At 40.6% G+C, this 12,053-nt stretch overlaps 1 protein-coding gene across 11 annotated transcripts in view; it reads right to left on the bottom strand.

The window, feature by feature from the left end:
* MYBPC1 (myosin binding protein C1) overlaps positions 1-12,053 on the bottom strand; it is a 101,308-nt gene that overhangs the window by 17,736 nt on the left and 71,519 nt on the right. For 9 of the 11 annotated variants that reach the window (XM_070789624.1, XM_070789616.1, XM_070789622.1 and 6 more), the window contains 4 exons: positions 9,508-9,561; positions 8,193-8,360; positions 4,880-4,968; positions 2,021-2,216 (listed from right to left, as the gene is read on the bottom strand). In XM_070789624.1, coding sequence (XP_070645725.1) covers positions 2,021-2,216; positions 4,880-4,968; positions 8,193-8,360; positions 9,508-9,561 — 507 coding nt within the window. The remainder of the gene's footprint in view (positions 1-2,020; positions 2,217-4,879; positions 4,969-8,192; positions 8,361-9,507; positions 9,562-12,053) is intronic. The other 2 variants (XM_070789621.1, XM_070789623.1) reach the window with 1 other exon arrangement.

Here is a 12,053-nt window from a genome sequence, read left to right as displayed (position 1 = left end):
CAGATGACACCACCCTTATGGCAGAAAGTGAAGAGGAACTCAAAAGCCTCTTGATGAAAGTGAAAGAGGAGAGTGAAAAAGTTGGCTTAAAACTCAACATTCGGAAAACTAAGATCATGGCATCTGGTCCCATCACTTCATGGGAAATAGATGGGGAAACTGTGGAAACAGTGTCAGACTTTATTTTTCTGGGCTCCAAAATCACTGCAGATGGTGACTGCAGCCATGAAATTAAAAGATGCTTAGTCCTTGGAAGGAAAGTTATGACCAACCTAGATAGCATATTCAAAAGCAGAGACATTACTTTGCCAACAAAGGTCCATCTAGTCAAGGCTATGGTTTTTCCAGTGATCATGTATGCATGTGAGAGTTGGACTGTGAAGAAAGCTGAGTGCCGAAGGATTGATGCTTTTGAACTATGGTGTTGGAGAAGACTCTTGAGAGTCCCTTGGACTGCAAGGAGATCCAACCAGTCCATTCTGAAGGAGATCAGTCCTGGGTGTTCTTTGGAAGGACTGATGCTAAAGCTGAAACTCCAATCCTTTGGCCACCTCATGGGAAGAGTTGACTCATTGGAAAAGACTGTGATGCTGGGAGGGATTGAGGGCAGGAGGAGAAGGGGACGACAGAGGATGAGATGGCTGGATGGCATCATCGACTCGATGGATGTGAGTTTGAATGAACTCCGGGAGTTGGTGATGGACAGGGAGGCCTGGCGTGCTGCAATTCATGGGGTCGCAAAGTCGGATGCGACTGAGCAACTGAACTGACCTGAGGATAATCATTGTTATTATTTATTATACACTCTGAATGTGTGAGTGACGTGCCAGGCCCTTTTCACTACCTGGTAAAGTAACTACATGTCAAAGTAGGAAAAATGAAAAAGCCCTTCCCCATGTTTCAGAGGGTAAGCCTCTTCCAGATTCAACTACAAGAGCTTCCATTAAAATGGAGCCAGGCCAGACCCAAGGGCACACATTGCATCCTCCATACTCTCTTCTACGTAACAAAAATCAAGACATTTTAGTCAATGGGAAAAGAATGTTTAGTTTAAAGAACATGACCTTTCACCTAAGGAAAGGCTCGCCATAGGAAGTTGCTCCTTTGGTTAGAGAATCTGTTGTTCTAGCACATTTGCTAAACTGCACTAATGAAAATGACTGGAGACAAGGATTCTCCTAACTCTGCTCTTAAATTTATTTCTTGACACTGCAAAAATTATAGAACAGTTCAAGCAAGAAGAGTCTATTTATAAGAAATCCTTTCTCTATCACCCTGACTGTGGAAAGAAACAAGAACTAACCTTCTCTGGACAGGTAAATATCTAACTAGCTCTGCAGGACCAACCACAGTTCAGTCTTTAATTGTTTAACTCTGTTTAGGTACACCTTTCTTACATTTAATAAAAATCCTTCATTCTCCATTAACTTTGTGCTAAACCACTTCAGTCGTGGCTGGCTCCTTGTGACCCTATGGACTGTAGCCCATCACGCTCCTCTGTACATGAGATTCTCCAGTAAAGAATATTGGAATGGGTGGCCATGTCCTCCTCCAGGGGATCTTCACGAGCCAGGGATCCAACCTGCATTTGCATTAACTTTACTATTAGCCAATTTTAAATGAAGTAAGAAACATGTTATATCTACATGTTTTCTTGTAGAAAAAATCTAAAATCTACAATGTTTTCTTAATGCAAGAATTCAACACAAGAAATAGTTTCATCATCAAAGAGTTGAGAAACAGAGTAAGAGCGACCTAGATTGTAAAACAGTACAGAGGGTTTTCACTAGAAAGTACATACATTAATTTTATTTAATATATATGCCCTAAGTTTCTCATTAGTCCTTTTAATCAGTGAAAAGTTACTCTAACAAGCTAACCAATTTTACTAATTTATCTTTTTTCTTAATTCTAAAAAAAGGAATTTTTTGTAGAGCCAACCTAACAGAAATTCTGATTCTTTAAGGACAATTTGTCTCCATACTGCATAGAATATTCTAGTTTCTTCCTCCAAACCTACCAATAACCCGGATATCGATGGACGCAGTTTCCACAAATTTTTCCACTTTGACCTGCAGATCATATTTCCCAGAATGGCTCCTCTCTGCTTTTCTGATAAATACGATTGTATCAGTCTCAGAGTTGCGAATGTTGATCTGATTCTTATCGATAGGTGCACCATCCTTTGTCCAAATTAATTCTGGTCTTGGTTTTCCCTTAAAAAAGAAGACAAAAAGTAGAGGTGGAAGGGGATCAGATTGTCTCCAGATTTTTTCAGCATTAAAAACATGGTCAGTGGCTTACCCTATCCTTGGCAAGATTGGAAAACTGTCTGATGGTGGGCAGTTACAGCAGTAAAGTAATATTCACTATTGCCCATCAATTGCATTGGGTATGCAAGGCACTGGTAGGTACATGATATTTATAACTTCCTTTAATCTTCATTTCACAGTAAGTATCATTATCTTCATTTATTTATTTTTGGATAAAGGTATCAAATGACTTGCACAAGGCCTTGCAGCTAAGTGCTGGAACCTGGTCTTCCAGCCAGGTCTCTTCAGCTCCAAATCCTGTACATCCCAGCCTAACGGTTCAGAACATAGGCCCCGAGGCCCCAGAATCTGTATTTGGATCCTGACTCCACTGCTTGATAGCTGTGTGACTTTGGGCAAGTTACTTAAACTCTCTGCTTCAGTTTCCTAATCTGTAAAATGGAATGAGAGTAGTACCTGTCTCACACTGTGGTTACCAAGACTGAAGTTCTAAGCTTCCGCGCACTGCATAAGGGTTTCATTGATCATCTCCATGTTAATGATTATTATTCCACTGTACCATGTTGCTCATTTTAGATTTGTCTGTAATTCCCTCTCTGATAACAGCTGAAACTATTCTTTAAGAGCAGACTTTGAGTAATTATAATGTCAGTCGAGGATGTGAGTTTCAGTTTCCATTACAAAGGAACTCCGTAAGATTCCTGAGCCTCCAGGCTCAACCCACAGACAAGAACCAAGTGTCTGGTAAGGCACAACCTTCCCAAGGGATCCTAACGTGGCTTGTTGATAGGTTCTGTTAAGGAATGTGAGAGACACATATCAAACCCCTGCCCACAGGCCTTGAAAAAACGGACGGGGTGCTCAGATGCACTAGTAGGAAGTTTAACAATATTGTTAGAGATGGGAAAGTAGTTCCAGGTCTCATTTCCTTAAACTGCAATTTATTATTAACTACTAGGAGAAGAAATTGAGTTCTCTGATAAAACATGAAGTGAAAAAAGCACTGGATTTAGTGTATGGAGACATAGACACTATTCATGGCACTACTCTTTTCTTGCTGTGTGATTTTGGGCAAATCACTTAACTTCTCTGAATAATCAGTTCCTTCCTTTCTCAAGGTGGTAAGGAAATCTGCCATTCCTGCCTCTCACATGGGGCTCACATGAGGTCTCAGAACTCCAGAGGCTACATAAATATACAAACGTGACATACTATTCTCACCGTGGCTCTCCTGATAAATGACCAGCCCCTAGGGATGCCATACACACGAGGCCCCTGTTCTCATGCTCTTTCCTCCCCAAGACCCAGTCACAGAAGCTGAATCCACTGCCTCCCCCTACAAGATCCAGAACTGGGATTAGCCCCCGTTGTCAACATGGTGTGGAGACTAGAGGGTTAATTCAGCCCCAGTGCAGAGCAGGGTCCTGGGTGCCTGGCTTGTGCCAACTCCTAGTTTGATTTAAGGCTGTGGAAGGAGAGAAGTGGGAGGAATCTTGCCAAGCCATCTCCTTCCTCCTCTGCCACGTTTACACCCGCTTCCTCCTTGACTTCCCTTCTGACTTCACGTTCTGTCTATGTAGAGGATAACTTCTTCTAAGGCTGGGCCCCAAGCGCAGTGAGAATGGCCTGACCTGGCTGTCCCTTTAGGTTAATTTTCATGGGAGCCTGAGTTTGAAACAGCTGTGGGTGTATGTGTGTGTTCAAATGTGTGCACAGACCTAAATTTTAGTTCTAAGGGTGTCTGATATAACAGCCACAAGCTAAATGTGGCCATTTAAGCTAAAACTAAATAAAATTAAGGAAAATTAAAAATTCCCATCACCCTAGTTCCTAGCTGCTCTTTTTAAGTTAATAGCCTCATCTGGCTACTGGCTACCATATTGGACATTGCATTAACAGAATATGTCTATCATCACAGAAAGTTCTATTGAACAGCGTTGTCTAAGGCATAAAAGGAATCAAATGAGTAAGGAGGTAATGGTGCAGTGTGTGTGTGTGTGTGTGTGTGTGTGTGTGTGTCTGAGAGAGAGAGAGAGTGCAAAAGTGATTATTGTATGCAAAACCTGGTTAAACTTATAAACAACAGATTCTTCTTCAGGAGCAATGATTTAACAATATTAATATACTTCAGTGAGTGACTTCACAATTTCAAATTTCAGTTATCCCTCATTGGAACCTGGGTAATTTGAGTGTGGTTTGGGATAACTGTGGGAAGCAAGCACATGTTGTTTTTCTGCGTGTTACAGCAAGAACTTCACCTAAAAGGAAGATCGTTTTTACAGATGAATAGACCCAAAAAGATCTTTAAGATCTTAAACAAGCATTTCTTGTTTTGGTGTCTCCTTGGTATTTGCTCTCTGGCCCACTACAGTCATTGAGCTTCAGACAAGTTGAGGTCTCATTTGGAAAATCTATGACAGTTTTATAGATTTCAGTACTTCTAAAGCAGGAAATTGTTTAGTCATTCTCCAAATCTGGTCCATCATTTCCTACTTTTTCTCTGAGAAAATCTTGAATCATGAATAACGTAAATGCTGAAGTATCTCCTTTTACTTCTTAAACACCCCAGCATTGTAAAGAGAAAGTGAACAACCCTGAATTATTACCTGGAAAGGAATAACCAGATTGATGGCTTCTCCAACTCTGCGGATATAGGTTTGCTTCAGGTGCCTTGGGATGCGAATCTTTGGAGCCTCTGAGATAGAGTAGAAGAGCATAATTTTGTAGTTAGTACCATACACTGGAAGCACCCTTACATAAGCGTACCTGGCATATACTCATCAGGATTTCCCTGTGCTTATGTCTCTGCAGTAAAATCTTAGATGGGCCACTAATAGATTATATATGGTAACTTTGGTTCCAAATGTTACCTTCAAGCAGAGATGTTTTAACAGTTTGACTCAACAAAATTTACTCTTGACCTCTTTCATTTTCTGCAACTTCCTATTTTTATTATGTGAGAGTTGGACTATAAAGAAAGCTAAGTAACAAAGAACTGATGCTTTTGAACTGTGGTATTGGAGAAGACTCTTGAGAGTCCCTTGGACTGCAAGGAGATCCAACTAGTCCATCCTAAAGGAAATCAGTCCTGAGTGTTCATTGGAAGGACTGATGCTGAAGCTGAAACTCCAATACTTTGGCCACCTGATGTGAAGAACTGACTCATTTGAACAGACCCTGATGCTGGGAAAGATTGAAGGCAGGAGGAGAAGGGGATGACAGAGGATGAGATGGTTAGATGGCATCACCGACTCAATGGACATGAGTTTGAATAAACTCCGGGAGTTGGTGATGGACAGGGAGGCCTGGCGTGCTGCAGTCCATGGGGTCACAAAGAGTCGGACTCGACTGAGTGACTGAACCGAAATAACTGAAAGCAAACACTAAAGTTTCTCTTAGGGCCTTATATATATTTTTCGTAGTTTCTAACAGTGAGTATATTCTCCAACGAACATTCAATAAAAGATCTACAATCACCACATTAGCTGGTAGGACTGACCATTTTTTCTCACCAGAAAATAATAATAATAAAATAGCTTTGTCCAGCTGAAACTAACACAACATTGTAAAGCAATTATACTCCAATAAAAATTTTTTAATAATTTAAAAAAGCTTTAGTATGTAGCACTTGTTGCTTATGTAATTATGTTAGCACTTAATGGTAACTTTCTCCCTCTATGGCTATGGTGAAGTACGTAACATGCAGCACTAACCCACTGAATGTTGATATTCATTAAACACCACAAAGATATTAGGACATGTGGATATAAAGCCATCAAAGGCAGAAGAAAATCGAGGCTCATGGCTCACAGGGATGAAGTGGGCTCAGTATCATTTGAGGGCTCAGTATGGAATAGTAAATGCTTTTCATGAAGAGACCAACTTCACCCTCACAGCTACCTTTATGACAAAGGTATTCTTTTTACTTTATAATAAAGAAACTAAAGCCAACAGGGGTTTAAGTCACTTGCCCAAGGTGACACAGCCAGGATTAGAACCTGGAGTCAGCCTCAAGTACCTACGCTCTGCTTAGACACACAGACTGCAGTGTCAGAGAGATCTGGGTTTGAGTTCTAGATCAGACAGTAGATCTGGTCTCAGCCTCCTCCACAAGATCTAATTCACAGGATTGTTGTGAGGATTAAATAAGGTCATCTAGATAAAGCATTTAGCATACTGGCTGAGAATAATAAGTGCTCAATAAACTCAGGAGATGATGATGATGATGGTAGTAGTTGTGATTACTGAATGCTCCAGCTGGAAGAGAACTTGAGGGATCCTCTAACTCCCTAACTTCACAGAGTTAAGGAAAAAGAGACTCAGCGAGGTTCCATAGCACACTAAACCATCATCATAATAAAAGCTAGCTTATACCAAGAGCTTATTGTGTGGCAAGCATTTCATTACGCAAATAACAGGGATTAATTCATTCAGCTCTCACAAGTTCTTGAGGTGGTAAGTCCGATTATTGTCTCTGTTTTGCAGATGAAGAAATTAAGGCTCAGGAAAAGCAAGTCCCTTGCCTGAAACCACATAGTCAATAAATGAAAGAAACAGAACTTATGTTTCATAGTCTGTCTCCAGAATCAACTAAGAAAATTTGCATTCTTCACACTTTTTTCCATCCATCCATCCCCTAACCTCCCAAAAGGTTTCAGGCAGTCACACCATAAGTCTGTGGCCCAACATGATCCAGATCTAGATACTCAACCACTTTCCAATATTCTTTGCCCTAGAGCAGTGATGCTCAAACTTTTTGGTCTCTGTATCCCATTGCACTCTTAAAAACAATCAGAGGAAGGTCCCACAAAGCTTTTGTTTATATAGGCTGTATCTATCATACTAACCATATTAGAAATTAAAACCAATATATTTTGAAATATTTATATACTTACTTGAAAAATAACAACATAAATATCATTTTAATGAAAACAACCATATTTACATTAACAAAAACTTGTGATATGGCATTATTTTCTGTTTTGGCAAATATCTTTATTGTCTGACTTATAATCTATTGCAATATGTTGTTTTGCTTGAAGTGCTTGAAGAAAATTTGGCTTCACACAGAATATTTTAATAAATTTTTTCAGACAATTGTGGATATTCCGTTTTGATTCTACACTAAAACATGAATTGTAATTTCTTAAGGGTTAGCTACTTCCTGGTAGCTCAGATGGTAAAGCGTCAGCCTACAATGCGGAAGACCCGGGTTTGATCCCTGGGTTGGGAAGATACCCTGGAGAAGGAAATGGCAACCCACTCCAGTACACAGCATAAAATCTTGACATATACTTTGCATTTCACTGTCACACATATAGGGAAAAAGTGTACTCAAGAACCAAGGTTTAAAAATGATTAAATGATTAATTTTTTATTATAATCATATTAAATGATTATTAATGATTTTTATGCCTCATCAAGAACACTCTAAGGCCCATTTATTTTAATTGGGAGTGCATGGTGGTGAGGAAGAAAAGACTGACAAGACAATTCGGTGGCACGAATATGATCTGTGCTAAGGCACCAGCAGTTTTACATACCATTGCTTTTGGAAAAGGGAAAACAACATGTTCATATTACTATGAAAATGATTTTGACCTCACAGACTCATTGGAGCCATTGTTGCTGCTGTATGGATTGTTTGAACGGTTTCTTTCCCGCCTCTCTCTCTCCATTATAAAAAGGCAGCCCAAACAGATTTGGCTCCTGCAACCTGGTGTACCTATCTGGTCCTAGTACTAGGTTAAAAACTGGGAGCTGACCTCCCACACTGCCTATAAAGGGCTATTTTGTTCATTTCTAACTCCCAGGAGATATTAATAAAATATCAAAGGAGTGACAGCAAAAGAGGAGGGTTTCAGAAAGAAAGCGGTTAAAAAAACATGGAGACAAAATTTTGAAAGCCTTGCCACCTACCTATGATTTCCTTCACAAGGATGGGCTGAGAATAGTACTTGGGCTCGCTGGCACCGGCGGCATTCACAGCCTTCACACGCACATAGATCCTTGAATCCGTTGGCAGACCTGTGATGGTGAACTTGGTCTTTTCGATCAGTTCTGTATTTGCAGCTATCCAGTCGTCAGCTAAAGTCCATTAAGGAAAAAAGGAAAAGAAAAATAATAGTTAGTGAAAGAAATCATCTTGTTAAACAATTTACTCTAAATTAGTATTTTACTCTAAATCATTTTGAGGGAATATGACTTTGCTCTGAACTCAGACTACATGGCTGGGCTTTTATCATATTTAAATGAATAATGGCCTAGAATGGCTAAGGTAAAAATCAGGAATGATAGTTAGATTCTGCTATTTCTAAAAAGTCTCTTATACATGATACTAGGGTATCCTGAATGATAGTGACTGTTCCAGGAATTTTGTAGTAACTTATTCCAATTTGGTTTTACAGTATACATTTTTTACAATTGATATAACCATGATATTTATCCATCAATATACATTAAAGGTCAGGAAAAAAGGAACACTATTCGTATGAATGAGAGACACTGATCTTTATACTCATATGATCTCTCCATTTTATCCTGGCAGGCTTATTACTATAAGACAATAATATGGCCATGGGAAGTCTGAAGTGAAGTGAAGTGAAGTGAAGTGAAAGTCGCTCAGTTGTGTCTGACTCTTTGCCACCCCATGGACCTGCCTGCCAGGCCCCTCTGTCCACAGAATTCTCCAGGCAAGAACACTGGAGTGGGTAGCCATTCTCTCCTCCAGGGGATCTTCCCAACCCAGAGACCGAAGCCAGGTGTCCTGCATTGCAGGTGGATTCTTTACCGTCTGTCACCAGGAAAGCCCATGGGAAGTTGGATTATGCCCCCAATTATGAAGAAAAGAAGCCTATATCCACAGTAAAGAGGAAACACAGCTCAGGAGCCAAGACCTCATAAAGAATTGGCATAATCTTTCACTTCAGTCAAAAGTTCTGATTTTTTAAAATGTTTTTGGTAGCTTTGTCTGTAACATCAAGAAAATTTAAACCCAGCATCCACGTTTTACAAACATTTCAAGTTCTAAAAGTTTATATGCATTATTATGCCCAAGGAGGAAAAACAAGAAAGAAGAAGGCTTGGTTCCCACCTTATTAACTCATGGCCCACCCTCCCCTTCCATCCCTAAGGGCTTTTTGTGTGTGGGTGTACTTCATGCTTGGTCTTGGAACATTCCCAGAAACTTTATCATACAGTAAGAAACTCTGAGAGCTTTCAGAGAATACTTTACCTGGTAGATCATATGCAGCCTCCCCATTTTCATCAGACTGTTTTGCTGATGTACCTTTGAGAATCCGTCATTAAAATTAATTAAAGACACCCACTTTCACACCAGAAGAATATCGTATCAGTAGTCAGCATTCTCTGTTAGTAAAGTGTGCAAAGTATGCAAAGATATTTGTCTTCAGAACAGTGACGGAAGAGACCAAACACGTTAGAGGAGAGGGGAATTCCTCAGGAGGGGCACAGCCTGCTCTGTCCAGACTGTGTTTTTTTTTTTTTTTTTGTCCTGAGGCACCTGCCACAGAGAAGAGGAGGAGAAAGGAGGCTGGGACACCTCCAACTCCGGGAGCAAGAAGTAGAAAAGAACAAAGCAAGACCCGGAAGACAAAAGCGGAAGAGGTCCTGGACTCCACAGAGGAGCAGTCTGCAGTGGAACAGCCTCCCCTTGCTCTTGTCCCTGCCACCTCAGCTGGGGAGGGTCTGGTGGGTCCTCAGGGAACAGAGTTCTCCCTATGTGGGGCTCACACATCAGAGTCTGGGAGTGAGGGCGCTTGAGATAAGGGCAGCCCTGTTTTATCAGGAATTGGAAGTGTTCTCCATGAAAATAAAAACTGCCCCCCCAGCCCAGGAGGCAGCCCCTGGTTGTCATGACAACAAGCTCTTGGTCTAGCAAACAAATTAAGCTATCCTGGGTTCTTGCATTCCACACAGGTGGAGGATGCTCCTGGCTCACAGAGGGGTTGTGGGTGTTCCCCTAATGGTTCGGAATGATGACCATCTAGGTTATCAGGAAGGGAGCAGGGGGCTAGGGATTCTTCTTTCTCTTATTTCAGCCCTTCTAGAGTATTAGGGAGAAGGAGCAGCAAGCCAGAATATCCTGGTGGCTAGGAGGGCATGTGAATGATACAAATTACTCAGGACTTTGAAAAAGAGAAACACCTTGAAGTCAATGGTCGGTCTGGGAGCTACCATGTTGATATTTCATAATGAAGAGACAATTGATGAGAACATGAAACAGGAGACTGAGAAAACATGCATGAACGAGTGAAGAAATAGGAAAGAAGAAAATTTCAAGAGGAAGTAGGACAAAGCAAGATCAGAGAGAAATAAAAACAGCTTTTCATGTTGGAACTACTTGAGGGAAACAGAGAAAGAAACTGGTGTCCAGGGGTTGGGAAAGGAATGTGAAAGTTATTTGATACATGAGGAAAAGTTTTCAGGAAGAAAAGGAAGAACCAGGGTGAAGGAAGAAAGTGAAGAGTAAAATGGTGCAGGCATTACAACGTAAAATAAAAACCAAGAGAAAGACAGAGTCCAAACCAACACACGATCTTATAAAAGAAAGAATTCTCTTACAGAATAAAACCTGACGTAGCTAAAAGCATCAAACACTACAGAAATTAGTCTGGAGGACAACAGCCATTAAGAGAGAATGGAGAATAGGGCAGCCACAGAAAGGAAGAAAAGACTGCAAGAAGAAAGATATACACGTTATGAAAGAACTTCCATAGAAAGCTAATTCCAACACGTTATGTGGCAAAATAGATACATAATAATGACTGTGTACATATATATATGTATAGGGGGTATACATATATATCTACACAGACCACACACAAAATTATGTAAAATACACTTCGTTGTATTTTATCTAAGGTGGGTAACATCAAAATGACAGCCATCTATCATTTTGCTGTATCTTCTTACTTTTTAAACCTATCAGAAAGAAAAGAGTAAAGAATTTGCTCTGTTTCATACATACACAAAAGGTTCACATTCAGCAGCCCCATCACATAGAAGACTGGGGAAGTCTGCCAGCAGGGCAGTATAAATAGCAGAGAGGAGGGCTTGGGGGGTGTTCCAAACAGGTGGAGGGGAATGGAACGGGAATAAACCATAGTCTGAAGTGCTCAAGATTTTGTCTGTTGCCTGAGTGACAATGCCCCCTCCCACACTGGGATAACTCTGGGAACTGTTTTCTAATTCCCTCCATTGTTGTTTTGGTTAGTGGATATCTAAGCCCTGGAAAAATCAAGCACAGTGCTCTGTGAGTGAGTGCATGTGAATGGAATGGAGTGTTACCATGATTCTCTATTTCCCCTTTCTCTTCTACCCTCCCGACCAACTCAGGTTATTTCTGCAGGTGCTCCCATCCAGAGGCCTGGGGCTTCTTTTTCAGCAGTCTGCTCTTCAAAGAAGTTTTGTCTTCATAGGCGCTTTCCTTCTGTTCACACTCCTGTTTTCTCAAATGTGCTCTGGAGTCTCTCTTTCATTCATGTAAGAGTCATGTTAAAGTTGCGGGTCCAAAGAATTTTCTTAGAGGCTATCTTGGCCTCTCATTTGTCGAGATTTGAACAAACTTCCCTGGTGGACTGTTTACCTACCATCATCTAGAATGGAGCCTGAGTTTAGAGCTAGGGCAGTTTTATTCACCCATCTCCAAATCGTGACAAGTAGGAAATAAAAAAATACAAGAGGCTTTTAGTGAACTGTACCTTTTCTTTTGGTTTTAGATATACTCCGGCCCATATTTTCTTGAGTCATTTTTTATTT

Source organism: Bos indicus, chromosome 5, assembly GCF_029378745.1.
Source record: "Bos indicus isolate NIAB-ARS_2022 breed Sahiwal x Tharparkar chromosome 5, NIAB-ARS_B.indTharparkar_mat_pri_1.0, whole genome shotgun sequence".
Taxonomy (NCBI): Eukaryota; Metazoa; Chordata; class Mammalia; order Artiodactyla; family Bovidae; genus Bos; species Bos indicus.
This window is presented reverse-complemented; position numbering and strand designations above follow the sequence as displayed.